This window comes from Salvia hispanica, chromosome 4, assembly GCF_023119035.1.
Source record: "Salvia hispanica cultivar TCC Black 2014 chromosome 4, UniMelb_Shisp_WGS_1.0, whole genome shotgun sequence".
NCBI lineage: Eukaryota > Viridiplantae > Streptophyta > Magnoliopsida > Lamiales > Lamiaceae > Salvia > Salvia hispanica.
The window spans coordinates 25,279,121-25,305,208 of NC_062968.1; the positions used below are offsets into that span (position 1 = coordinate 25,279,121).

A 26,088-nucleotide genomic window follows, 5' to 3' on the forward strand; every position below is an offset into this window, starting at 1 on the left:
ATGAGTTGTTAGAAAATGTAAATTATGTACAACCCTTCAATGTCTTGTTCAATTTAATATTATAAATAATTGAATTGAACTTTCCCCGCCCTCTAGAAATAGAGATTTGAGAGTATATATATGTTTTCTTGTGAAATTGGCAAAGTAGAAAAGGGAAAAAAGAAATTGAAGTCATGTTAGTGGGATAAAAGACTCACGTCATTAATAGCAAATACTATAAACTATTTTCTTGGGGACAGAGAATATAAGATTGATAAAGTTAGGATATAAAAATCATTTCTCCCAGTATTTAACACCATTTTCAAATTTCCAAAATACCCGTGCATAAAGAAATGTGTCATATATAATAGGACGGAGGGGATACCAAGTTACTCACAACAGCGTTACAAAGTCTACAGATAGGTGAAACTTTATTTGAATAAAATGAAAACAGAAGATAGGAGTGAATACAAATGTAAACTTGGAGTTAGTACTTTTCATTACTGTGGTCACATATCTTCCTAATACTATTTAATTATGGTGATCAATGGTTTCATCTTCCTCAAATTGGTCTGGAATAGTTTCATCCTCTTTGTGATCGGGGCGAGGCATTGCCTCGACGCCATCATCAGTTGTATTTTTCCCGGAATCCGTCTCATTAGCCATGGTTTGCTTGTCCATCATACCTGACAGAGCCAGCCTAGGAGACCATTCGAGAACATCGTCTATAATATTGGACACCCGCTTCTGATACCTGTAAAAACAGAATTACGACACTTCAGCTTAATGGCATTTATGGTCTCACTAATTAGGCAGAAAAGCCAGGGGGGAGGAGGGGCACGTTTACGTTGGTAATAACATATAGGTTAAAGTTCATAACCAATACCTGGCTCTTGCAGCTTCATCAGGAGCATGATGCCTCATTAATAGAATGACAAGAACGGCTACAAGTGCGAAAAACAAACGAGCTGTCCACTTGGGGCGCTCTCCCTCATCTTTCTGGGGCCAAAACTGGAATAGCTCCTTCAGTGTCGCTTCCTCTGCAAGAATATTTGGGAAGAACCATACCCTCTTTCCAAGAGCAATCCATAGAGCCCCGAATACAAGTGCTCTTACTGAATGTAAATGAAGCCTAAAATTAGATCAATGTAGCATACAAAACAAAAGGTGCAACCAAATCATGTAATTCTTGTGTCTTGGATATCGATCGGCCATAAATGCTAACATAATTATCAGCTTATCTGAAGAAATGGAGATACTTCAAAGTGACTACACACCTGTAGACCTATTCTATCAGCTAGGCCATGTGGATGAAGGTCCCACAAGATGAACCAATGTGGATAAAAATGAAAACAATATCAGCACCAAAAACTTACACAAAAGCATGCAGAGTATAAGAAGCAATACACCCGCACAGAAGTAGAGAATAAGTAGCTTGACTTGATGGGGATACACAGGAAACAGGCAGATTGCTAGCGTCAAAACAGGCCAGCAAAATGAGAGAAGAGTCTGCCATAATGGTCTTCGGTTGACAAAAGTCCATGCAAAGAACGCATCATTATCAGAAAATAATTGATCCTGCATATCACAATAAAGTTTTACAGTTAGAAACTTAGAATAACCATACAAAAAGTTTTACTATTAGAAAAACCATACAAAAAATGTTAAATATGGCCATAATTAGCTCTGTTATGTCACCACTGCCGTATGTCCATAATACGTCGAATTGTACAGGAATAGCCAGAACAGGGCTGCAGGTCATGCTGCTGTCAGATCTCCTAACAAATGCATGAAAACTATTCTCTGCCACCATTAACAGTGGAAAACAATGCCCAGAGTTTCTTCACAATCACTGTCTTAAGACCATGAATCCAGTATGTTGAAGGTGACATCCACAAGCACGACCACTTCTCTGAAAAGGTTGTGTGATTGATTCTCACAAACTCACAACACAACACCCACTCTACCATTAAAAAGTCCCTATCGACTGCCACCCAATACCCACACCATCAGCTGGCATTCAACAATGAAGGAGGTGCAACTGCAACCCCCAACAACTGTGGTGGCAATGGGATGTTGGTGTCTGGTAATCCGTCAGGGATACCGTGATTCAACATCAAAGAAGTTGCATGCTTGCAGTGGTAGACCAGCAGGAAAATATTGTGGTATAGGGTTTTTCTTTCTAATGTTTGAATAGACTTGGAATAATGAGGCGTATTCAGTAAAATTCATTATGAAAATTAAATTTTGAGTGTATTAATAAGAAAGGGTGCAAATAGCCAAACCCTTTATCAGTTTTTGAGTCAGTCACGTGAAAGTTAGAAATGTTGGTCAGCAAGTCAAGTGAAAGGATTAACATAAGTAGCCATACCCTATTTTAATTCTCATTGCAAAGAAAAAGTTTGGAAGGAACTTACTGGAAAAATCTCCAAATGTGCAGGCCATGTAGATAATTTTCTCTTTCCTGGTCGAACGGTTTTGACAACACGGTCACATCGCACTATCAGATTCTTTCTCAGCAGTGAGTTCGCAACATCTTCAATTTCTAAATTCTTATCTGATTCAAGTAGGTCTTTGAGTTCTGGATGGTTTCTCAAAAAACTAACAAAATCTTTTCCTCTAAAATATTCAACTCTTGTTTCCTGTAAAACAGCCCACCTCGACTCCAGTTCTTTATGGTCCCTCACTTTCTCAGCAAATGTCTGAAAAACATCCTTCTTTGCAGCTTGTTTCTGAAATTGAAAGTTCAACATCAATATGAGAATAAATTTCCTACCAATTTCATTTCATACAAATAGGAAACATCATAAAACTATCAACAAACTTGTTGAACAGTTTCTTTTATAAGTTAATTCCTTTTGTTTGTACAAGGATCTAAAGATTGCGCTGTTATCACCATAGTTGGCACAGGTAACAAAGTGTGCGGCTGCAATCATAGGTGGACAACCAATCAAACCAACAAGCTAGGGCCAAGGAATGCTACTGGTTTGTTAGTCCACCTATTGATAAATAGTCTTTTTCTTAATCTAGCATGTTGATTGAAATAAAAAGATACGAAGCATCACAAAATTGTGTGTTTTATACTGTAGGAAAAGCAGAGCAGTTAGAGATTGAAATAATAATACTCCTTATTTTGGCAAGTCGGCTGTCGTATTTTTCAATAAAGTGGGAAGAAAAACAGTAAAAGGAAGGTACAATGGCTGCCTAATTGAACGATTCACTAAATGGGCTAACCTTTTCATGAAATCTTCCAGGTAATGCGTACTCTCCTATAATGAGTGTTATTGAATAAGAGACATGTATATGGTAGACTCAACCATATCCACTATATGAGAATGAGATAGCCATAATCTAGTTCAGATTTAACTATGTGAAAAATGCCAGTCCACAGTGGCTTCTGTTGTCCTTAGTGTCAATGAAGAAACTCCAAAACGCATAACAGATAAAACTAAAAAGGAAAAGTTGTCCATCAGACATGAAACAGCAATGAATCAGCATAGCCACTATGAAGGGAAACAAAAAGGGTAGAAACTTATAAGGTTGCTAACAGGTAAGAGCAATAAATTTAGTTACAAAGTAAGATTAGCCAAACCTCGCAAAAGAAACAAAGACGCTATTTTAAAAGAACATGTGTTTGAGTATTTGTCCAACTCAAACCTTGGAAGTTAAGAATTTAAGACGTTTAAAAAATAAAATAAACAAAAGAAAGAAAAAAAAGAAAGTACAGTATTCCTTATACTGTCAAACAAAAATACCTACAATATCAAGACCCCATGAAAACCCGACGTAGCTCCTTATTTAATAGGCCTAATGTAACACACACTTGGAACCTGGGATCTTTTCTACAAAACAGATATTGGAAATGATATTCTGCTGAAAAGGCAGAGGACGACCAAGCGCCAACCATCAAGACTCCCTCATAATAGAGAATGTCAATTAGAAACGTACACAGCGTACTCACTATGTGTGACCTATAGTCATAAGAGTGTGCAAGTCAACATCCACAGAATGAAATTCTAGGCTTCTTACTAGTCAGTTGAACTACAGATGAAGTTCTAATCAAGCTGCCCCACCCATGACATTTTGAATTATTGAAAAATCTCAGACATTAAGCATGCTGATCGACCAGAACACAAGTAGAAGTGACTAAAAACAATCTCAATTTCCATGTTTACATTCGTAATCATTTCATTCAACATTACCATCCCTATAACCAAGATTTAAATAGAAGGAATTCACATAAACTAGAGATCATCATACTGCAGAGGTATCAGATCTTTGCGTAAACCTAAGTTGATGAATCGAAGAAGAAACATTCAAACAATCAGAATCTCAAATGCGAGTACAATTCGACTACAAAATTGAGAACAAAACAAACCCTAGGAGGGGCGTCGGTAGAGGAGTCCACGTAGGAGCGGCGCCCCCTCTTCTTATCGCCAGCTGGTCCACTTCCGCCGCCACCGCCGCCACTTGTTTTCTTCATTGTCAACAAGTTTGGGTTCTGCTTTTCATACAGTGGTTTTATGCTGTGTGTCGCATATTTGTAAATTGCAAGTGATGCTTCTTCAGTAAAAGGGGGAAACAGGAATTAATTTCTCAATTAATTTTCTTTTCCAATTTTCCTATCTGATGTAAGTAGAGTTATTGGGCTTCTGGCCCAACTTTCCTCAATTAATAAATCTTGATATTTCTATAATGTCAAATTAATAATATCTTCATTTTTCAAAATTATATAGTAGTACTCCTTAAAAAATCTTGATTTTTCTACAATGTCAAATTAATAATATCTTATTTTTTCAAAATTTAGCATGATGCCAAAATTTATTAGGCAATAACTCAAATTTTTGGATTTTGATTCATATTAATAGAAAATCTGCATTATACTTATCGAATTTGTGTGAATTAGTTATCGGCAAATAATATCTGAACGCACCGTTGACTTTAATTATTCATGATTTTTTTTTCTTTTTTTGTTCATTGATTCGAAAATAAAATTCAACACTCTCATCTTCTCTCTTGAAAATGGCGATCTCAGCTCCGCCGCTGCTTCTCCTCATCCTCTCCCTTCTGGCAGTCACCTCCTCCGCCCGCCCCTGCAGAACTTTTTTCTACTTCTCCGCCACAACCACCTATTATCCCCACCACTCCCTCCCGGCAAACCCTAACGCCCAAAATCCCCACTATGTCGCCTTCATCTTCAGCACCACCACCCACAAACCCTTCTCTTCCCACCGCCCGTCGCTCAATTTCAAATCCGATCTCTCCGATTCTCACTCATCATCATCCGGTTTCCCCCTCAATTTCTATTCCACCGTTTCGAGCTCCATTCGCGACCGCACCAAGGATATCCTGAGCGTGGTAGGCGCGCTGCTCTTCGGCGTCGGCTGCGGGGCCCTCACCGGAGCCCTGATGTACTTCCTGTGGGCCCGCTTCGATTTCGACGACGAGGAGGAGGAGGAGAAGAAATTGGGATACGTTGCGATCCCTGCGATGGCCGAGAATCATGCTAAGGAGGTGGTTTGATGATGACGATTAAATTGAAATCAGTATATATACATATATGTGTGTGTTTTGTGAATTTGAATACGCTATTGCTACTTCATATTGGGAATTGATGACTATGATCCAGTATGTGAGCTTTATGTTTACCGCTAATATTTATCCTTTATGAACCTGTGTGGTGGATGTTGAATAAAGCTGGATTATCTATGTTTTTTATGTAATGTTTGGCTAACTTTATTTTATGAGTCCTTGGAATTTGGATAATGAAGCTTGTAAGCTAGAATTAATTAGAATTGTGAGTTAGGGTGAAAAAGTCCTAGTTAGAGAGACGAAATTGAATCCCAAAGTACTAGAAATAATTATAGCAGCTGAGGTTGATGAACTTAGCTTTAAAAGCTTTTTTGGCTTATTTTACGATTTATAACTTCTTCAGAATCTCAGATCTTATAAGACTCTACAAGTTGTTTGATGAGCTTGTAAGCTCAACCAAACACCCTCTTAGTAGACCAGGAAATGGAATATGCTGGTGCTATGGATCAACTCACCCCAGGCCAAGCTTTTTCCTCATTTTTAATGCTTTGGCACTGTGTTCTGCCTTTGGTGTTCCGCGCAATATGAGTGGATAGGTTTGATCTTTCGCTTTGATTTTGTCAGACAAAAATACTCATATGTTAGTTTTGATTAAAATGTTTAACTTCGTAGCAACTCCAGTTTTTGTTGTTTTTCAATGGCTTTCAAGTACCTGATGATCATTGGCACTCTGCTTCTTCTTGGACATATTCTGTTAATACTCTGTGTTTACGCTCAATAGGCGTTTGAGAGGCATGGCTTGCCCTTTTGGTGTTTTATTTCAAGTAGCTTTAAAATGTGAATGGTGGTTAGGAATGGTAGCTATCTTTGATAAGTACTCATTCTTTTTGCTGCTGTATAAATTTCAGTTGATTGATTAATCATGTTTTGGGAATTTTCAGATTATGTTATGTGATATAATCTAATTACAAAATGATACAATAATTTTTTATGAAAACTAATTGATGTTGATTGTATATTTATATTTTTTGACAAAGAGTGTGATCTAATATTTTATATTTAAACTCAAATTGTCGTTTATCAATTAATACTTAGATGTGGTAAATTGACGGGTGGAGTTTAGACTTTGTTGGTTTCGATTATTTGTTCATAAATTTTAGTTAGGATTAAGATTTACTCAATAATTATTCCTTGGTTTCTATAGTACTAATATACAACCCACCAAATAATTTTTAAACTACATACACAAAATAAATACGATCCAATTATACGTCATCCGGCATCCCAATAGTTGGCCCAAGTTAGTTTTTTGAAAATAAATGCAATTCATTGGATATGTTGTTAAATTACGTATGGGACTACACTTAAATATACAAGTTATTATGTTGGGCTAGATCGGGGATAGAAATATGATTAACCCCAATGCATATTCGTCTATGTATGAGTAATAAAATTAAGTTAGCTAATTGTTTTCGGAAAAAATAAATACGGAGTACTATAATATTTTTGGGTTATTAAATCAATGATTGGGCAAAATCTACTCGGAACAATTCCAAGCATATTAATCAAACTGGAAATCTGGCACAAAAAACAATCACTTCCATCCAACACTTGGTTTTCAATCAACAAAACAATCATTTTATTTCAAAATGAATGTCAAGACATACATAAACATGTATTTTCAACGGCTGGGTTCTATTATAATACTGGGCGACTAGCTAGAAATAGAAGTACTTTACATTAGCCTACTGTATAGTGACAACTCATAAAATCTACTACATAAGACAAATAGTTTCGATCTTAAAATACAATAATTTCAAAATTGCAACTTATAATCTCTTATAGTTATACCCGAAAAAGATACTCTTGACTTTTGCCAAATTAATTGAATCGTATTTCAACATTTGGAATTCCAAGTGTATAAATCACGATAAACAAGTGCTTCAAACGGTCATTAGTACGTGATACTATATAAAATCACAAGTAAATGGTTTTAACATCGGTAGTTGTAGTGGTTCACCTAATTAAACAAGAATTTCAAAATATTGATCAAGTATACAAGACATTGGGTAAAGCACTATATCATCAGTCTTCCATGATTTTTTTTCCTTTTTTTAACTGTGGTTTAGTTTATTTTACCGTGTGTGATTATTTGACGTACTTCCTCTATATCATCTGTTTTCCATGATATTAAGTATCAATACCCCTATATTTAAATATTAATTTTAACTTTTAATTAGTACTCAAAATATACTTTAAAGAAAATCAAGATAGAGAGGGGGCAATGATTATGACTTAGCTTCACCTCTAGCTATGATCAACAATTTATTTCATGTCTGTTTATTTGATGTAGTTTCACATGTAATTTACATGCTTGTACAAAAATATGAATTTACTCAGTGTACATTAAATAGCATCACGAGTGGATTATAATCAAGTAGAGAAAATCACAAAAAAATGTAGTAATAGAAAATTTGATTCCTCTCGCAAAAACAAACCAAGGATGAAGACATGATCTTCCTGGATATCATTGGATAAGAGTTTAATAAATAAAGAGATTTTTTTAAAATAGCCTTTTTGAAATGTTACAGTACTAATTTATAATCAAGTTAGCATTGATGGATCTTATTGGATAAGAGTTTAATCAATAAAGAGATTTTATTTTGAAATGGTATAATCAAGTTAGGAGAGCAAATTATTATCGATAGGCAATTGATTGAGTCTATAACAAAAATAATTAAGGATGAAAGAAGAGAATCTGAGTGTGTAAAGGCAGTGGCAATAAATAAGTGAAAAAAAAGAAGGGACAAAGAATATAGAAACAGGAGATATGACAGAAACACATAGCCTAAACGGCACGGACTAGGTGCTAATAATATTATTTTAATCTCATATTGTTAATTTTAAAGAAGCATATTTAGAATCATGAAAACACAAATTAATTGTAGCAATAAATGAGATTTGCAATGAAGACATCAATATTCACTCCACCTCGTATATCTCCCTGCCTTTTCTTGGACTATGTCACGAGTGTTATATAAATTACTAATACTCTTACTAACTATTAATTCTTGTAACTTTTATTAAAATTAGTGTTCGTAATTTCAAATATTTTTAAAATGTTTTACAAGCATTTGTTGCTTCAATGCGAAAATTATTATCGATTAATTTAAAAAAAAAAAAAAAACTGAAGTTTTTATATGAATATTTGTTAATAGTGTGTATGCAATTTGCAAATTATAGTATTAGTATAGAAAAAATCCATCTTGATACTTGAAAATCTATGGATGAGGATATGATCTCCATGGATGTATTGTTCATAAGGTAAAAGATGTCAAATAGTAATCAAGATAAATAGATAGCTATATATTTATTGTTAATTAAATCAATTTATTATTTCTATTTGTTTGAACTAGTAGTACAGTGCTAAAATTTAGGAGTATTGTTTAGATCTTATAAGCTAAGTCAAACATATCATCTTTTGAAATTTACAGTCATCCAAAATGACTTAGCCATACTAGTGGTTTAAAACTTGGTAATATTTTGATTTGGGTCATGTCTTAAAAGTTGAAACCCCCACGGCCCACGCACAGGCACAGCTAGTAATAATAATTTTATTATAAATACATATAAAAGGCCCTCTCCAGCCGTTAAATTCAAAATCATTGTAAGCCTCAACAAACAGCATGTCAAGCGTTTCAAGAAGAACGAAATGGCATCCAGCTCCGCCTAGCCCCAAAATCCTCCACTTCCCTCGCCGCTGCAGAACCCGCGCCCGCAAGAGCCAATCTTCAAAACCCAACCTCGAGAGAGAGGGATTCGAAGAGCACCGCCACGGCTTCGCGGCGGAGGAGTGGCTGTTCCAATTGGAGAGACCAGTTACTTCCCTTTCCTTTTTCCATATAACTACTGTATTTCATTTGGAACATAATTTCATTAATATGTTTCTTTTGTAGGGGAGAAACAAGATGGTTGAAAGTAAAAGGAATGCAGTTTTGGAGGATGAGATTCAAGATTTAACTCACAAGTTACGCGAATTGCACTTCAACTTGAGGATCAAAGGCTCTACTAATTTCGACAACAATTTACAACAACTTTCCAACACAAACATTCTTAAAGAGGCCACGCTTTCCGATTCCACAAATCATGTAACAATTCTTTCTTCCCTTCTTTTTTTGACTGAAATCAATTTTGTTTTTAATTTAACACTTCTCTTGCCACCCTAGCTTATGCTACTACTTCCAAGAGAACTGCTTTTCACCACACAATTGTCCACTCATTTTCAAATTTTGCCATTTGAACCCAAATTAAATCAATTGTTTAGTACTCCTACTACTACAATAATGTTATATCCAGTTTATATATGTAAGTACAATGTAGTGGTTGTGTGGTGTAGATTGGATTGGATGCACACTGCCCCAAAACTCCACTCTATTAATTAAATCTCATTTTCCTCCACTTTTCACATTTCCACTCAAGGCTTATGTACATGTTTCTGACATAGCTGCCCAATAAATTCCAAAATAAACACACAGATTTTAAATATACATTCTGGCTATGGTTCCCTTTCAGCTTGTGGATTCTTGACTAGATATGGAATTAACTACTGTTTGACTAAACTTATTTTAGAGACACTCTTACTTTGAAATTTAAAATTGTACTAGTACTAGTTTGATTAGAAAATAAAAAACTATAGCTGGTTGTATACTACTCCACTATAATTGAGAAGCTTATAAATTGTTTAAGAGGCTCATATTGTTTAAGAGGCAGGATGCAATGAAAGAACAGGAACAGGAAGAGGAAGATGAAGCAAGGCAACAAGAGAACAAATGCTCGGGGCGGTGCAAGGCCATGGTGCTAAGGATAATGGAGCAGGTGAGGGCGGAGACAGAGCAATGGTCCCAAATGCAGACAATGCTGGAGCAAGTCCGAGGAGAGATGGAACAACTGCAGGCATCCCGCGATTACTGGGAAAATCGAGCCTACACCTCCGAGTTCCAGATTCAATCCCTTCGCCATTCAGTAAGGAAACTAAAATCACAAATTAAAACAAGTCGAATGAATTATCAAATGATGATGAACCGAACCTCTTGTGTATAGGTGGAGGAATGGAAGCAGAAAGCTCTTGACTACGAAAAGGAAGTTCATGAACTTGAAAACAAAGTATCTATGAATGATACGAAAAGAGGAGCGCCGCTTCTTTCTTTAGCCAAACAGCTTGCTAAGGAGAAGAGGTCGTTTCTCAAGGAAAAGGCGAGTAGGCGACACTCGAGTATCTTTGGCGCCTCTGAATATCGGTCACCGTTGAGGGAGATTGGAAACTCGAGGCAAAACCATAGAGCAGCTTTTGATTATCATAGCCCGGAAAGATCTAGAATAAGAGAAAGCTTTAGAAAGTGATGGAGAGTTAGGCCATATTTGCATCATTGTTTAAGTTATGGAGTAGAGTTTTTTTGGTGGAAGTATCAATAAATTTAACACCTCATATCCATCCTACTAATAATTTTTCATAAATCTAAACTTGAGCATGTTGAATATGTTGTCTAATTCTAATGCTTCAATAAAATCAACTTAGATGAGTTAGTAAACAAGAACACAATCACAAATGTATATATGCATATAAATGATTTAATGTTAAAAGTCAAAAAGAGAATGCAAAAATCAAATAATGTGTTTAATCATGCCGAATTGCCGATGGTTCCGCCAATTTCAATACGACGACATTATGTTACAGTAATTCACTAATCTGTTAGCTGGGATGACATTAATTCGCTTGAAATCGATTATTGTGCAAAACAATAATACAATTACATTTTAAACGGGCAAGACTATCTATCTAGATGTAGATTTTTTAACAAAATCAAAATCAAAATGAAATACACGGCTATCGACATGTCAATAAAAATACAGATAGTTTTTTTTCAAAATCTTGCATCATAGAGTAATATTTGTGCTTTTTATTGAAGTGACAAATTTGTATGTGGGTGAATAAGATAACAATAGTAGATAAAGGAAATTTGAAAATATTTGAATGGTGAAGTTAGATTTGGTCTGTGGAAAGCAAGACACGAAATCAATATGAAAATATCTGCGGGGAAAATTGTGAGCCTCAGATTATTTTTCAGGCTTTGCCAAACTGTGTGTGTTGTGAAGTTGAACTCCCTTTTCTTTCAACTCCGTCTCCTTTTGTTCAATATTCAAACTTAATCATACTACTAGATACCTATATACATAGAGACAGAGGTAGAATTATTATTGTTAATAGAGTAATTGGTGTATCGGGATGGCGGGAGCGGTGTGTGTTGTGGGCGTTTCTTCGTCTGATTTGAGGCATTCGCCTATCCCTATCAGCATCGCGAGAATCCACGTGGCAGCGGCTCGTTTGGATCTCACCACTTCGTTTCTTCATACTTCTTCTTCTTCTTCCTCCTGTTGTTCAAGGACGATGAAGAAGAAGAAGAAGTTGAGTATCGTGGGAAAGGGAGGATTTGGTGGACAGTATGAAGACAGTTACGAGGATGTTAAATCTGTAAGAATATATTAAGAGATCAAATTAATTGTAAACTAGTGACTAAATGGGGTTGGTGTTTGCAGCAAATTGTAGACTACTTCACTTATAAAGCTGTGAGGACGGTTCTCAACCAGCTTTACGAGATGAACCCTCCACAGTACCGTTGGTTTTATAAGTAAGTTCGTTCATTTGTTATTCAGCTTCGCAAAATCATACTACTACTTGAAATGTATGGCAGTTATATTGCATCAAATGAGCATGGCTTCGGCAAGACCTTCATTCGTAAACTAGTCAAGGTAGGTTTGTTAATGTTTATACTCTACTTTATATACATACGGGTAATAGCCAATGCATTTTTTCACAGGACCAGCTGGAGCTTGCTCAAAGAGTAATGGTAACTCGGCTTCACCTCTATGGAAGATGGATTAAGGTCATTTCTAAACTACCTATACATCCTTCTCCTCCTACAACTAATTTATTTGATTTGTGTATAGAAATGTGATCACGTGGAGATGTACGAGAGGATCTCAGACCAGAATCTGGAGTTGATGCGGGAACGTCTCATTCAGACTGTCATCTGGCCCTCCGACGACACCAACACCGAGGTTGTCGGATGAATCTTATTCTAGTAATTACACTACTTGTGTATATATACCCTCTCTTTCATGCCTCCTTACGGATTACTTATTGCACTTGTATTGCCCACTCTGTTTAACAGACCATTTATTTTATTAACTTGAATATTCTTCATCATGAGCATTTCATTTCATGTTCGTCTACTATTACTTACCCTCTAATACTATTGGCATTAAATGTATAAAGTATTGTAAAATACAAGAAGAGTCAGCCTGCAGATAATTCTGAATTTCATTGGTGATGTACTAGCATTTTCAGTATTTTGCACTGCTATTACTTACAGTAATATATTAAGACACAAAAAAATATTAAAAGTACAAAATTTTTTGTATGTTGAAGCATAACCTATATACAACAACAGGTCTCTAACACAAAGCAGAATCAACTCCTAAGAAATTCCCATGGCCCTGTTGCTGTCCCAATTCTGCACCAAACACACTACTTAGAAACTTAGATTCATTATTTGAAGAATGTCATGATCCATGTCACAAAACTTACCTCCAAAATCCAGCAAATGCTCTAAAACTCATATAAAAAGTAAGGGCAATCCATATCCCTACAAATCCATAGGCGGATGAAAGGAAAAACAGCGCGGTGATGCTTGCGATAGCCACTACAACCTGCATGCGTACGAGTTTTAGGGCCGAGGTCGGATAATATATCGCTGTAGAGATGGAGACATACCATTGAATAAGCTGTGTATGCGAAATCAGATGCTCCAAAGTTAACACCATCGAAAACAAAGGCCATTGAGTTGATTGGTTGAGTTAGTGCCACAAACTGCAAAATGGCCAAGAATTTCAGTTGACACTTCTGGATTAGGCAAACTTGTTGTATTGGTTACTTTACCGGGATGCCAACGCCAATAAGGTGGAGAACATTAGCGTCTTGGGTGAAGATCCGCGCGCCAAAATGCAATCCAAATCCGAGCATGACAGCTAAACACAACCCCAGAACTATCCCCAACTGCAGTGAAACGATACATGTTATCATCAAGAAAAAGAGTCATCATAGCCCCTTTTTGCGTATTTTGAAGTCACCTGAAGCACTCGGGCCGCTGTGGCAGATGCCCTATTGTAGTCTTTTCTTGCAAAAGCACTTGCAAGTATAGCCTACAGAGAGAAACCATGTTTCATTAATCCCCCACAAAACGATACTCTTTCCTTCACCAAGAGCAACGAAAGGGAAAGAGAGCGAATTGGATCACCTGTCCAGCAACAGCCAAGCCATCGGCCAAGAGAGAGCTAGCTAGCCAAACTTGCAAGCAAACCTGAAATGCAGCCATTTCTATCGATCCCAGCCTGGCAGCCAGTGATGCAGCTAGCGTCACACAGAATGTCACGGCTATCACCCTTGTAAGCAATTGGAATCCTACATTTATCAAATGTGAATATAAGGTAATCAAGAAAGAAAGGTTTCTTCACTCTCCATGTCGATTCTCACCATTTTTTATGAAACGGCCTAATTGCAGATATTCAAGACTCGGAGATAAGAGATCCACTTGCGCTTGCAATCTCCAGAAGAGTATTAGAGCTATCAAATACCTAAAAAACAGAGCTGCTTTTGTAAACATGAAGCGTGTACGTAACATTGCCATACCAAACGTTGTGATTGATGCTCGACTTACTGTGAGATAACATGCGCAGTGGCTGCACCCCTGACGCCCATCTTCAACACAAATATAAATATCGGGTCCAGAATAATGTTTGCTACATCTCCGGACACTAAATGAGGAACACGAATAGTCAGCAACACGTTGATATATCCGGACACTAAATCTAAAGAATGTTGGTAAGTGAACCTGTTGCATAAAGCGGAGTTTTGGTGTCTTTCAGACCACGAAACACGCCTTGCATAGCTAAGGACAAGAGAACTGCAGGTGCACCGAGTGATCTGAGCTTCAAGTAATGTTCAGCAGGAGTCGACATCTCTGAGCCCTACGAGAGCAAGAGGCCATAACATCATAATACTAAGATATAGTATAAACTAAAGTTATGTTTTCCTTACATATTTCACTCCCATGAAACTTAATAAAGGTCTGGCTGTAGTGATGAGAAACACAGCTTGTAGTATGCCGAGAATGCCACCAATGATCAACGCTGAAGGGGCCGATGCAATCTGCTTCTTCCCCTGCGAAACCACACCTACCTCAAGACCCTTTTCAGGCTCCAAACTAGGCATTTTTTCGCCCAAACCTAGCACGAAAAAGGCAGATGGGATTCGATAAAATTTGAAACTTAGCATACTATTCAGCAAATGAGAATTAGCATTAGAATTACCCTTTTCTGGTATCAACATCTTTTTTTCACTGTGTTTACTGGATAAGTCATCCTCTTCGAAATCCAGCCTCCCCGCCCTTCTCATTGCATCCTCCTCGGCAACAAAGGAAGTTGTCACACTGACAAGTGGGAATATCGCGATTCTTGATATCTGATTAAATAAAGCAATGGCAACTCCCACTGCAGCAAGCTCAACTGGACCTGTTTGTATAAACAGTTACTCGTATTGGTATCAAATGCTCAGAAGTTGAAAGAAGCAATGCTTGTAAAGACGAAGAAGATACCAATTTGGCCGATAAAGGCTGTGTCGATGAGAGATGCTATTGGATCAGCTGTCAAAGCCATTGCTGCAGGAATAGCAATGGTGGCTATATCTACACCTAGCTCATCAGGTTTTAGAGCTGACCTGCTCACAAATAAACGAACAAGAATCGGTTTCGAACATATAACTCAATTGAAAAGAATTTCATCTGTATATAGGCAATCTCATAAGCACAAGGGCTCATTAGATTTCCTAGTTTCTTCATATCAAGTCAAGCAAAGCGAACGAGCCTTAAATGCAAATTGCATGTTTATTTCTAAACATCTCATCTCTCTCCAAACACACTGATGATTTAGGATGAAAGAAAAGGTTACCTGACATCCTTAAGCAATATGCACCGCGGATTCTCCGAAGAAGTAAAATCTTGCTCCGCCATGAGATGAATGGTTTAGACAGAGTCCGCAAGCAACCCAATTCTCTCAAACGTATAATCCTCTCAAAACATCCCTTATTTTGTGGACAGCTGATGACATAAAAAAAAAATAATAATAACTTTCTTGAATATGTTAAGCCTCAAAAACAAAGCAAGAAAGCAAATATGGATGATGTCCAAGTGCAGAAATTTGAGAATATTGCTTTAACATGTAATTAACTTGAAAGAAAAGAAGGAGAAATGCAATAAATTGTGCAACTGAAAAAAGAGAACCTGGAATCTGGAGCCAGAATCGCGTAGGGTCCAAAAATGGACGATGTTAATGATCCCCAGAAATCAGAATGCCTCTGATTTCTAAAGAGTTGAACAAGAAGAAATTTCAAAAGTTCAGGAAGTTGATGTTACCTTGTATGGCATATATATGGTTGTCTCTGTTTCTATACGGTTGTCTGATTTTTACTAAGTTTGGAAAAAACTGAATGGTAGAATTTGGTTGTCCCCGAAGAAGAATAGGATTCCCACGTGTGTGGAAGTGAACATCATTAGATTTGTGAATTACAAGCTTTGAACTAAGTCATCAAATGGTTGACATGCTATTGCTATAGATTAGCATAAATACCCCCTAAATTTTTAAACAGACCAAACCAATTTTATTTAAACTGTTTTCAGTATTAATTATTCATGTTAGTATATTTTAAAAGAAATTTGAACATATTAATATCTGAAAAATCAAAGAATCAATGCTATTAATCAAATCCTCCGATATGTGGATATAATTAATAAGAACACACTGCACATCTCAATATATTTATTTTTAAAATTTCAATATTTTCCTAAATATAGTAAAAATGTGAATAGTAGTAGTAGTCAATATTAGTCTAGTCCAGTTTCAATTAATTGAAATTTATGAACTGATTTGAAATATAAGATACTAAAACGACCAATTATGTACGTAGCATTAACACACATTTATGAGTGTTCATTTATAATTTAGTGGTGTCTTGATATGAAAATTAGTAGTAGTATATTTGTAAGGCAATGATTGGAAAACTAACATGTGTCCTGTTTGATGAAAACGAGAGAAATATAGTATCGGTTTGAAAAGAATGATCAAAATTTGTGAAGCTCTATTAGTCCGATAGATATCCAAAAATTTAGAGCTAGCAGAGGCCGATGGCCTTCCACCATATCCCTCCGATTCCGAGCCAAATAAGGAGATTGACGATGGAGATGATGAATCCGTATCCCCACCAAGTGCCAAGGGGCACGTAGCCCGCACCGTAGAAAACGGGTGCGGATCCAATCCCGTAGTGAGTGAGGCCGCCCATGAGATTGGAGACGAATGACAAAACGCACGCCCCCAGATACGGTGGCGTACCCATGGCAGTCGCTACGGACAAGAATGCGGTGAACATTGCTCCAATGTGCGCCGCCCCGCTCGCGAAAAAGTAATGCGAGTAGAAGTATAGCGCCACCAGGATGGCGAATGACAGCTGCCACGATAGCCCCAATCCGCCAACAAACTGCAACCAATTGTTGTTTGATCATCAGTTGGTTGTTTTTTAGAGAAAATATATAAGAAGATCGATGTTGTACCTTAACGACAGTTTGGCTGAACCATGAGATGAGACCGTACTTGTTCAAATATTCAGCCATGGCGATGAGTGCCGCGAACCAAGTAAGTGTGTCCCAAGCCACGGACTCGGCTAGGCATTCCTTCCACGTCACTACCCCTGTTATAAGCAGCACTGACAGTCCTAGTATGGCCGCACTCACTGAATCCACACCCAGCATACCCCCCAACACCCACAGCCCCACCTACCCACATACGAGTAATTAACACATTTTAATTACCACAACCACAACAAATATAGTATATGACAAAATTCCAACATCACTAACCGTAAGCACCAAAGTTCCAGCCATGATGATCTCATTCTTGGACATTGGTCCCATGGCGGCGAGCTTCTCCCGCGCAAGCTTCGGCGCGTCCGGACTGCTCTTCACCGTGGGCGGATACATAACATACAGCACCAACGGCACAACGAACAACGACACCAGCCCCGGCACGATCGCCGCCTTGGCCCAATCCACCCACCCGATCTGCATTCCGATCGTGCTCGCCGTCAGATTCGCCGCCAGCGGGTTCGCCGCCATCCCCGTCAGGAACATCGACGACGAAATCACCGACGTCTGGAAGCACGTCAGCATCAGCCACGCCCCCAGCCTCCTCTCCGTCCCGTCCCCCACGTTGCTGCCGCACGCCGCGCACAGCGACTTCACCAGCGGCAGGAAGATCCCTCCCGCCCGAGCCGACACCGACGGGATCGCTGGGGCGAGCAGGGCCTCGCTCAGGACCAGGCTGTAGCCTAGTCCTAAGGAGGAGCTCCCGTAGAGGGAGACGAACTGGTAGGCGATGCGGTTCCCGAGCCCGGTCTTTATGAAGCCGCGGGCGAAGAAGAAGGCCAGCGCGATCAGCCACGGGATGGGGTCGCCGAAGGCCGAGAAGGCCGCCGCGAAGGTCAGCGTCTTTGTGAGGACGCAGGCGCCCAGCCCCAGCAGGGCCACCGCGCCCAGCGGGAGGGGCTGGGAGATGATCCCAATTATTGTGGCCAAAAATATGGAGAGAAGCTGCCACGCAATGCGTGACACGCCCCCTGGGGCTGGGATGAACCACAGGATCACTCCTGTGGCGATTGTGGCAAGGAGCGGCTTCATGGCCGCTCCCTGCCACACTGGCTGGGCGCCTGGTGGCGCAGGGGATGCTGAGGCTGCAGTGGTGAGGAGTTTGCGCCTGGGGAGGAGGAATAATGTGGGCTGGTGGCTTGTGTTGGTGGGGGGTTTCGGGCGGGGAGAGTGGCGGAGGGAGATGGGGAGGCGGGGTTTGGGGGCTGAGAGGGGCCGGAAACAACGGATGTTTAGTGGGGTGGTGAGGGCGAGAGACGCCATCTTGAGATGGCGTTTCGCGGTGTGCGCGTTTAGTGACTTTAGAAGATGTTTTTGGTGATGAGATCTGATGGTGGATATGAGGTCTACTGGTAATTGTAACACCTCTAACTCGATCCTAGTCTTTTTCGGTTAAGATGTGATATATTTGACTGAAATGTAGTATTTTATTCTTATAATTAGTACTATTGTGTTTTGTATTTGAGGTTGTATCGAGTTGTGGCAGGGTAAGGTGAGATTGGATGTAATGGTAGGAAGGAATAAGGATGAGTTGGGAATGAGAAAAAATGGTTGGAAGTGTAATGTCCACAGAAAGTGGGTGAACGTAAACAAAGAAATGGATTGAGAAAGAAGACAAACATGGTTAATTAGTGTTGAGGAAAGGAAAGGATTTGTGAGGTGGCCTTTAAAAAGAAGCAAAAGTCCATTTCAACATAATATCTGTTTAATGTGTGTTCTGAATTCCCCCTCTTCCACTTATGAAAAGCCGTCACTTTTAATTCAATCAAACAAGACATTGCATATATATAACACAAAATATGAAAAATTTCAGATGTTTGGGGTATGACAACAAACCGCTAACTCTCAGTTTTGAATGGAAGAGTCCAATACAAATATACTAGTAGACGTAAATCACAAATAAAAGTATAGGTTGATTTAAATATTTATTTTTTTAATAATAATTATCAATAATTTTGAAACAAAATTAGTAAATGAAATAGAATTAGAGTGATGTTATAAGCAATAAAATAAAAGTAAAAACATAGGAGTAGTATCTTTAACCATCGTAAACAATTTAAATAGGAGTCCATCAATATTTTAGGTTAACAGCCCAACTAGCCCAACTAACTTTAATACTACTAGGCCCAAAGAATTTAGTCAGTTTATATCCATTGAATATGTAATCCGACTGAGAAGCCTAAAACCCTTTCACATCGTCGCTGCAAAGTTGATCTCACAACGACCATCGAATTGCAGTGTTTTTGCGTAATACCAAGTGACAATGAGCGCACAAACGGCGCCGTATCACCAGCCTGCGACGCTGGAAGAAGTCCGTACTCTCTGGATTGGAGATTTGCCCTACTGGGCTGACGAGAACTATCTCCGTGCCTGGTTTTCCCACACCGGCGAGGTATCTTTCTAACCCTTTTCGCAATGAAGAATGAAGAATTCAGTTAGTATTCCCCAATATCTATTTTAGATTTCATTAGGAAATGATAGCCGTTGTTATTCTGCAGTTTGCGAAATTGACAAGTTTTGATTTTGGGGATTTCCATGGAAAGTAGAACTGACATATTAGCTATGAGTCGATTAGGTTTAATCTGGGTATCGTAGGGTTTAGTGTAACTGGGTGGTTTTTTTATTGCATCGCAACATAAAGATACAGTGTTTTTCCTATGCTTTTTGGTCTGTTGTTTTGTTAAACACTGCCACGCCAAATTGTCGGCAGGTCCTCTCGATTAAAGTTATTCGCAACAAAATCACGGGCCAGCCTGAGGGTTATGGGTTTGTTGAATTCACATCACATCAAGTTGCAGAGGGTATTCTGCAGTCATATAATGGAACCCAAATTCCTGGGACTGAACTGACTTTCAGGTTGAATTGGGCATCTTCTGGGATAGGGGAAAGGCGTACTGATGGAGGACCTGAACACTCCATCTTTGTTGGAGATTTGGCACCAGATGTTACGGATTACCTGTTGCAGGAAACTTTCCGAGTTAGCTATCCATCAGTTAGAGGGGCCAAGGTTGTCACTGATCCAAATACTGGCCGTTCCAAGGGATATGGATTTGTTAAGTTTGCTGATGAAACAGAAAGAAATCGAGCAATGGTTGAGATGAATGGTCTCTATTGCTCGACTAGGCCCATGAGAATTAGTGCGGCAGCTCCAAAAAAAACAGCCGCTGGCGTCCAGCAGCCGTATCCTGCAACTAAAGGTGAATTCATTTTCCTCTGATTTGCATCGTTGTAACACATGCTTTTGACTTGGTTGCATCATATATGGCTTCGGATAGTTTTAGCCAGTGGTGAGCTTTAAGTCATATTAGTAGTCTCTCTATCTGGTCTTTTTTCTAGTTGGGTCTATCTTCTCCTTCTCCTTTGTTCCTTTGACATTTAATGCTTTGTTCTGTCTAGTCCATGTACGGATTGCCACACTCAACGAATTAGTCACATAGGTCCTTTTTGTCAGCAATTTGCAGCTGATAAATGCATCTTAAGACTTGTTCTAGTTTGGAACGCCCTCATTCTTTAATGCTGAAGATATACTTGAACTAAGGCTACAGTAAAAATGTGACTTCCATGCCGTTTTTGTAAAAGATTGCACCTATGTTTATCAATTGATTATTCAGTACTTCATTTCTGGGATCTTAGAAGGACCTTTTTCTCCTAATGGCAGCAATATATCCAGCTCCTGCTTACACAACTCCTGTGCAACCAATTCCAGTGGATAATGACATCAATAACACTACTGTAAGTCTACCTCTAAGGTCTAGATATTGTGGCCAATTATATGCTTTGATCTCATTTCCTTTTGAAATTGCAGGTTTTTATTGGTAATCTGGACCCTAATGTTACTGAGGAAGAATTGAGGCAGATATTCTTGCAGTTTGGGGATATTGTTTATGTCAAAATCCCTGCTGCCAAGGGATGTGGTTTTGTGCAGTTTGCTGCAAGGTAATTTTTGTAGGCAGCTGTTGTGTTTTCAGAAATAAGTGAGGAGCAAACTTCTAATAAATCTTCAATTATTTGTGTGAAATGTAATATATTCTTCCTATTCTATCGCATATACTTTTGGCAGGTCTCTACTCAATCTCATTGATTTTGTTGTCATACGGCGAAGAGCCTCTTTCTCAGTTTATATCATATCATTCCCTTTAAATTGCTTGCTCTTTTCCGCACATGAACACTCTGCTTTCTTGCTGTTTACGTGGATAGGACATCAGCTGAAGAATCAATCCAGAGAATGCAGGGTACTGTGATTGGTCAACAAGTTGTCCGGCTTTCTTGGGGAAGGAGTCCAACGGCAAAACAGGTTTTCTAGCTTGATGATTGTGTAAATTTTATTTCTGATACATCTTAATCTTTGGGGCAAGTTGAGCATGGATGTTTTTGTAGCTTTTACCGCAATACTTAATTTAACATGTACACACACTGCACACTGTAGGATGCTGTTGGTGTGTGGGGTCAGGCTGATCCAAATCAGTTGAGTGCTTATTATGCATACGGACAAGGCTATGATGCCTATGCATATGGCGCCACACAAGATCCTTCAGCATATGCATACGGTGCATATGCTGGCTACGGACAGTACCCCCATCAGGTGACGATCAACTTGATGTTCTTTATTTTTCCATGCCTGGCTAAAGGTATATATGTGTGATTATGGATTGGTGCCCTCTCATGCTTATAAATATGCATTCTATTATATATTTTGATCGAATTTCTTTGCTGGGGCAGGAAGAATATGCCTAGCAACTTCTAATTGTTTGGTAGTAGAAATTTGGAGCTCATACACCATTGTCTTTCAATCGTTTATTCTCCTGAGAATAGAAAGGTTCTAAATCAACTATTATGTGCAAAAATTGCCAAGCTTCAGAAGTTTTTGTCTTGTTTAACACATTTAGTTTATCATTATAACTTGTGATATTGAGTCAGTTACTTTTATGTTACTCCTTGGTCACAAACCATACTAGGAATACATGGAATGAAATACTCTTTTTGTTGGTCAAGATTTTAGGTGACATTGACAAGTCAACTAAGATTACTTCACTCACGAAGTATTAAAAGTTGATGTGTGAGAGTAAAGTTGTGTTTTCCTGAACCTTCTTCAAGCTCGACTGTTTTGATATAATTGTTCTAGACTATGCCATCCATATACTCACTGAGAGATCAATTGAAAAAACTGATTGGTTTTAGTATGATAGAATTAGTGTTCCTCTTCATATACAGACTGAAGGAGCTCCAGACATGACCGCCTTATCAGGAGTTGCTCAGCCTATGGAACAAACAGAGGAACTATACGATCCTTTGGGCACACCTGATGTTGACAAGTAATCTTCAAACTGTGATTTACTTGATAGAATTTCATATTTTAATGGCTTTTTGTGATCCATTTTCATTGAATATAACCTAGGTTAAATGCCGCCTACCTTGGTATTCATGGAAGAGCCATCTTAGGAAGGCCTTTGTGGCAGACCACCTCTTCACTTCCACAGCAAACCTAGAAGACACGGTCCATTTATGTACCCGTTATTATTACTCTCGGTAGCACGTTGCTGGGAGAAAATTATATGCTGCATTTTTTGATGTTTTACAGTGAGACTCAGTAAACGTTGCAGCCACCTTTAGGTACAAAATCTGAGCCACCATTCGTCGTTGATACATCATCCCCATTTCAGACCCAACTTAAGGCATGGAATTGCGGTTAGTTTGTATGAGATGAAAAGTTGCTCTTTGAAATATGTAACGCAAATATTCCAGTTTGATTTTTTTTAGTTTGAAGTATCAAAATGTCATGACGTCTAAACAGTAGTGAACTTTTAGTATACAATCTTTGAACAATTCTAAACAAATGTCCCAAATTGTTTTTTTTTTTTTGTTTGCATATATATTAGCGATTGTTTGGTTGTAAATCTTACTCTTTAACTACAATCAGTCTGTCTATTTTTATGCATCTCATGGTAATGGTAATAAATAGGCAAAAATTTTTGTTATAATTGTGGAGTGCTTCTAAGAATTTGAGTTCATACTAAATGCCACACACTTCCTTCTATCTTCTTGTTGCATCATATTAAATTTTGAGCCAATACAATATTCCAAGAGGATCATATTATTGAACAAGTCCTGAAATTATATTGTCCCCACTCTTTGTTTCGTGTATCTACAAACTCCGATCTTCTAGGGGGTGATCGGTTGCCAAGATTAAATTCCATGATTAAATATGTATCATGTTTGGTTCATAAGATTGAACCCTACAACTTAATCCTAGATGGATAGTCTTATGATAATTAGTCATAGCCTTCCCCTCCAACTAAAATAATCAAACAACTTAATTATAGATGGATAGTCTCATGATTCATAGTCATGGCAATTGAACGCCATCTACGTGTATATAATATAGTACTACTACTAGCATCCTATCTCCAAACTGATGTTGTTAATTGCGATAAAGCATTCAATATATATCTTATCGTGATGCAACTAAAGTAAATTAGGGTAGTTGACAGTTGAATTCAATTTTGAAATGATTAGCTGTTTTTATAGTTGCATTGGAGTAACATATATTAGTATTTACTATGGGTTGGTCGTCGAGAGATACATTTACCAACCTATTTCTTAAATGCATTATGCATGCGTATTGGGAATTAACCTTCATTTATTTTTATGGGTGTCGCTCTCTCGTTTTCTAATATATTTGTCTTATTCATCCTTTTCTTTTTTCTTTTCTTTTTTTTTGTCCACTGATCACACATGTTTTTTTATGTATCCTACATATCAAACTAATTTTGATATTACTCAAATGTGTGACTAATTTTGTCAAAAAATGGTGTTGAAAGAAAGTTTTATTAATCCTACTTTGATAATGTGGATTCAATTACCTAACTTTGGAAAGGTGTAAATGGATTACTGAAAAAAAGGAACGAGCATAAAATGTTTTAAAAATTGAAGTTAACTGCAAATTGAAAGTTAGAGATTTAAAACATATAGAAAAAATAACCAATTTCAATTTTTAACTAAAAGGTTAATGCAGCTCATTTTTGAAAATTTAAAAAATTCGTTACAAAAAATTGATTCAACCTTCTGCCGGTTCATGGCCAAACTGAAGGATTTTACAGTTCATAACAGCCCAAATGTAAAGCAATTTTTATGTCTAGATCAAACCGAATAATCCAATTCACACTCACACGCTTTTTAATTACACTACACATAACCAAATGAAAGATTCAAGGCTCTTGTGGATCCACCCTAATTAAAATTCCAAATTATGATTGATATACTCTAACCAATTACTACTAATTTCTTATTAGAAATTAATAAATCATAATTATATGGTCACAATCTTAATTGAGATGAATACATGAAGCATAATCATGTTACACGTAATCTTAATTTTTTTTTCATGGTCGAAAGAAATTACTCCTACTATTATACATAATATACTCTCTCGTTGCCCATCAATGAATCATGAAAGTGTACACTACTCATGATTGAGTTAAACATTTTACTATGATAAAGGTACAAGATTTTATGTAATAAAGTACTAGTATTAACCTAGTGGTCAAATTGTGCATATTCCAAATTATTATGACGAAAGGAAGTCTATAAATTAGCCTAAATTTTAAAATCTATGCTGGTATTGGACTAGAGTATTGATGGGCACTTAACTACAATCTACTTGATGTAGAATTGTAGATAAGAGCCCATTTAATGGAAATTAATATAGTTGTTGTCAAAAAAATACTATTATATGTAGCACTTTTCATGAGTTGGAATGCGTGAGAATGTGCTGGTTGCATTAAATATATTACGACAAAAGCCCCAAAAAGTTAATACTCCTACGTCCCTTGTTTTATATGATAACGTTTTTAAAACTTTAGTAAATTTAGATATCAATTTTTTAAGAAAGAGATGACATTCGAGTTTACTCAACTGTAATTATTAAAATAAAATAAATTACCAATGACTTGTTAGTTTATCCTAAATGAGAATTAATATGATGACTATGCCACAATTTGTGACAATACTCTTTGGAGTTTTTATATTTTGACTTTCTCACAATTTTGAATGTGTGGATTTTATAATTAAAATTATTCGCATTAATGCATAATATGTGTCGTTTTTAAGTTTTAACTTTTTGGAACATAAAAATAAATGAAATTATCGTACAGACAAAAACAAACACACTATTTAAAACCACTACAAATTAGAAAAGTAACAAAAAGTGATAGGACATTTCCTGCTACTATAATCTATCACCCTCAACCTCCAGAGATTACTGTATTTATTTTAAATTTGAAACCCAAACTATTAAATGTTACTATAATATTTTGGATTTCGCTAGTTCAATTAATTTATGGTCTGAATTCATTTTTACTGTGATTAGAGCATCCGCAGTGGTGCTTAGGTCAGCCATTCTTTCCCCTGCCAACACTAAAAAAACCACCTGCTATATTAGATTTAGGCCAGCCATAGGCCAGCCGCAATAAAAACAATTCAAAATATACTACATTTACGGAATTAAAATTACGATTAAAATACGGAATTAAATTTACGACACATATACGGGAAAATTCATTAATTGCATTTAAAAAAGTTACATAGATAAAAAAAATTACATGCATAATAAAGAAAAAAACTATCGTCGTGCAATCTTCCGTGCCCACAACTCTTCAATTATATCCTTTTGGAGTTGAATATGAGCATCCACTTGGCGCATGTTGGCAAATTCCTTGAGGCGGTCGGCTTCATCGAGAGGTACCCCCTGGTCGTACACTAGGGGTGGCCGTTC

The 26,088-nt window shown here is 37.5% G+C and overlaps 7 protein-coding genes across 15 annotated transcripts; 4 read left to right on the forward strand and 3 right to left on the reverse strand.

The window, feature by feature from the left end:
- Window positions 1-321: 321 nt before the first annotated feature.
- On the reverse strand, window positions 322-4,562 carry LOC125221879. The gene is made up of 5 exons (XM_048124192.1): window positions 4,358-4,562; window positions 2,397-2,711; window positions 1,356-1,557; window positions 866-1,094; window positions 322-733 (listed from the first exon to the last, which is right to left on the reverse strand). Exons 1-5 carry the CDS (start codon window positions 4,460-4,462, stop codon window positions 511-513), a joined length of 1,074 nt encoding a protein of 357 aa, XP_047980149.1. The 5' UTR covers window positions 4,463-4,562; the 3' UTR covers window positions 322-510.
- Window positions 4,563-4,950: 388 nt separating this feature from the next.
- LOC125221880 lies at window positions 4,951-5,702 on the forward strand. The gene has a single exon (XM_048124193.1). The coding sequence runs from the start codon at window positions 5,002-5,004 to the stop codon at window positions 5,500-5,502; it is 501 nt and encodes a 166-aa protein (XP_047980150.1). The 5' UTR covers window positions 4,951-5,001; the 3' UTR covers window positions 5,503-5,702.
- A 3,491-nt stretch (window positions 5,703-9,193) lies between these two features.
- LOC125185221 lies at window positions 9,194-10,996 on the forward strand. 2 transcript variants are annotated; one of them, XM_048081720.1, is made up of 4 exons: window positions 9,194-9,389; window positions 9,468-9,659; window positions 10,276-10,533; window positions 10,612-10,996. In XM_048081720.1, the coding sequence occupies exons 1-4, from the start codon at window positions 9,198-9,200 to the stop codon at window positions 10,909-10,911; spliced, it is 942 nt and encodes a 313-aa protein (XP_047937677.1). In that variant the 5' UTR covers window positions 9,194-9,197; the 3' UTR covers window positions 10,912-10,996. The 2 variants fall into 2 exon arrangements, with proteins under 2 accessions (XP_047937677.1, XP_047937678.1); XM_048081721.1 differs by having other exon boundaries at window positions 10,282-10,533.
- Window positions 10,997-11,624: 628 nt separating this feature from the next.
- Window positions 11,625-12,772, forward strand: LOC125220353 (chaperonin-like RbcX protein 2, chloroplastic). Of its 4 annotated transcripts, none has more exons than XM_048122521.1 (5): window positions 11,625-12,040; window positions 12,106-12,197; window positions 12,261-12,318; window positions 12,368-12,452; window positions 12,517-12,534. In XM_048122521.1, exons 1-4 carry the CDS (start codon window positions 11,795-11,797, stop codon window positions 12,449-12,451), a joined length of 480 nt encoding a protein of 159 aa, XP_047978478.1. In that variant the 5' UTR covers window positions 11,625-11,794; the 3' UTR covers window position 12,452; window positions 12,517-12,534. The 4 variants fall into 4 exon arrangements, with proteins under 4 accessions (XP_047978478.1, XP_047978480.1, XP_047978477.1 ...); XM_048122523.1 differs by having other exon boundaries at window positions 11,626-12,040; window positions 12,368-12,416; window positions 12,517-12,772; XM_048122520.1 differs by having other exon boundaries at window positions 11,628-12,040; window positions 12,387-12,416; window positions 12,517-12,772.
- A 93-nt stretch (window positions 12,773-12,865) lies between these two features.
- On the reverse strand, window positions 12,866-16,372 carry LOC125220351 (protein DETOXIFICATION 42). Of its 3 annotated transcripts, XM_048122518.1 has the most exons (14): window positions 15,906-16,370; window positions 15,574-15,722; window positions 15,222-15,343; window positions 14,938-15,138; window positions 14,666-14,853; window positions 14,460-14,595; window positions 14,286-14,382; window positions 14,102-14,202; window positions 13,866-14,029; window positions 13,699-13,770; window positions 13,508-13,624; window positions 13,343-13,438; window positions 13,157-13,278; window positions 12,866-13,082 (listed from the first exon to the last, which is right to left on the reverse strand). In XM_048122518.1, the coding sequence occupies exons 2-14, from the start codon at window positions 15,633-15,635 to the stop codon at window positions 13,040-13,042; spliced, it is 1,521 nt and encodes a 506-aa protein (XP_047978475.1). In that variant the 5' UTR covers window positions 15,636-15,722; window positions 15,906-16,370; the 3' UTR covers window positions 12,866-13,039. The 3 variants fall into 3 exon arrangements, with proteins under 3 accessions (XP_047978475.1, XP_047978474.1, XP_047978473.1); XM_048122517.1 differs by having other exon boundaries at window positions 14,666-15,138; window positions 16,038-16,372; XM_048122516.1 differs by having other exon boundaries at window positions 14,666-15,138; window positions 15,906-16,372.
- A 302-nt stretch (window positions 16,373-16,674) lies between these two features.
- LOC125220350 (dicarboxylate transporter 1, chloroplastic-like) lies at window positions 16,675-18,819 on the reverse strand. The gene is made up of 3 exons (XM_048122515.1): window positions 17,535-18,819; window positions 17,229-17,450; window positions 16,675-17,155 (listed from the first exon to the last, which is right to left on the reverse strand). The coding sequence occupies exons 1-3, from the start codon at window positions 18,579-18,581 to the stop codon at window positions 16,793-16,795; spliced, it is 1,632 nt and encodes a 543-aa protein (XP_047978472.1). The 5' UTR covers window positions 18,582-18,819; the 3' UTR covers window positions 16,675-16,792.
- Window positions 18,820-19,486: 667 nt separating this feature from the next.
- On the forward strand, window positions 19,487-23,172 carry LOC125223032 (polyadenylate-binding protein RBP47B'). Of its 3 annotated transcripts, none has more exons than XM_048125984.1 (9): window positions 19,487-19,710; window positions 20,029-20,515; window positions 20,977-21,050; window positions 21,124-21,254; window positions 21,516-21,612; window positions 21,745-21,900; window positions 22,530-22,630; window positions 22,714-22,812; window positions 22,897-23,172. In XM_048125984.1, exons 1-8 carry the CDS (start codon window positions 19,582-19,584, stop codon window positions 22,802-22,804), a joined length of 1,266 nt encoding a protein of 421 aa, XP_047981941.1. In that variant the 5' UTR covers window positions 19,487-19,581; the 3' UTR covers window positions 22,805-22,812; window positions 22,897-23,172. The 3 variants fall into 3 exon arrangements, with proteins under 3 accessions (XP_047981941.1, XP_047981942.1, XP_047981940.1); XM_048125985.1 differs by having other exon boundaries at window positions 20,029-20,084; window positions 20,175-20,515; window positions 22,714-23,172; XM_048125983.1 differs by having other exon boundaries at window positions 22,714-23,172.
- The last annotated feature ends 2,916 nt before the right edge of the window (window positions 23,173-26,088 follow it).

Coding starts and splice junctions, on each gene's coding strand:
- LOC125221879 (XM_048124192.1), bottom strand. CDS start 4,462: ATGAAGAAAACAAGTGGCGGCGGTGGCGGCGGAAGTGGACCAGCTGGC. Junction 2,712..4,357: donor CTACCGACGCCCCTCCTAGG/GTTTGTTTTGTT, acceptor TTTCAATTTCAG/AAACAAGCTGCAAAGAAGGA. Junction 734..865: donor GATGAAGCTGCAAGAGCCAG/GTATTGGTTATG, acceptor CTGTTTTTACAG/GTATCAGAAGCGGGTGTCCA.
- LOC125221880 (XM_048124193.1), top strand. CDS start 5,002: ATGGCGATCTCAGCTCCGCCGCTGCTTCTCCTCATCCTCTCCCTTCTG.
- LOC125185221 (XM_048081720.1), top strand. CDS start 9,198: ATGTCAAGCGTTTCAAGAAGAACGAAATGGCATCCAGCTCCGCCTAGC. Junction 9,660..10,275: donor TTTCCGATTCCACAAATCAT/GTAACAATTCTT, acceptor ATATTGTTTAAG/AGGCAGGATGCAATGAAAGA. Junction 10,534..10,611: donor TTCAATCCCTTCGCCATTCA/GTAAGGAAACTA, acceptor TCTTGTGTATAG/GTGGAGGAATGGAAGCAGAA.
- LOC125220353 (XM_048122519.1), top strand. CDS start 11,795: ATGGCGGGAGCGGTGTGTGTTGTGGGCGTTTCTTCGTCTGATTTGAGG. Junction 12,041..12,105: donor GTTACGAGGATGTTAAATCT/GTAAGAATATAT, acceptor TGGTGTTTGCAG/CAAATTGTAGACTACTTCAC. Junction 12,198..12,260: donor CAGTACCGTTGGTTTTATAA/GTAAGTTCGTTC, acceptor AATGTATGGCAG/TTATATTGCATCAAATGAGC.
- LOC125220351 (XM_048122517.1), bottom strand. CDS start 15,635: ATGGCGGAGCAAGATTTTACTTCTTCGGAGAATCCGCGGTGCATATTG. Junction 14,596..14,665: donor GTTTCATGGGAGTGAAATAT/GTAAGGAAAACA, acceptor TTGCTCTCGTAG/GGCTCAGAGATGTCGACTCC. Junction 13,771..13,865: donor GCTTGGCTGTTGCTGGACAG/GTGATCCAATTC, acceptor TTCTCTCTGTAG/GCTATACTTGCAAGTGCTTT.
- LOC125220350 (XM_048122515.1), bottom strand. CDS start 18,581: ATGGCGTCTCTCGCCCTCACCACCCCACTAAACATCCGTTGTTTCCGG. Junction 17,451..17,534: donor CTGGAACTTTGGTGCTTACG/GTTAGTGATGTT, acceptor GTATGTGGGTAG/GTGGGGCTGTGGGTGTTGGG. Junction 17,156..17,228: donor TCAGCCAAACTGTCGTTAAG/GTACAACATCGA, acceptor AATTGGTTGCAG/TTTGTTGGCGGATTGGGGCT.
- LOC125223032 (XM_048125983.1), top strand. CDS start 19,582: ATGAGCGCACAAACGGCGCCGTATCACCAGCCTGCGACGCTGGAAGAA. Junction 21,255..21,515: donor TTTGTGCAGTTTGCTGCAAG/GTAATTTTTGTA, acceptor TTACGTGGATAG/GACATCAGCTGAAGAATCAA. Junction 21,613..21,744: donor GGAGTCCAACGGCAAAACAG/GTTTTCTAGCTT, acceptor TGCACACTGTAG/GATGCTGTTGGTGTGTGGGG.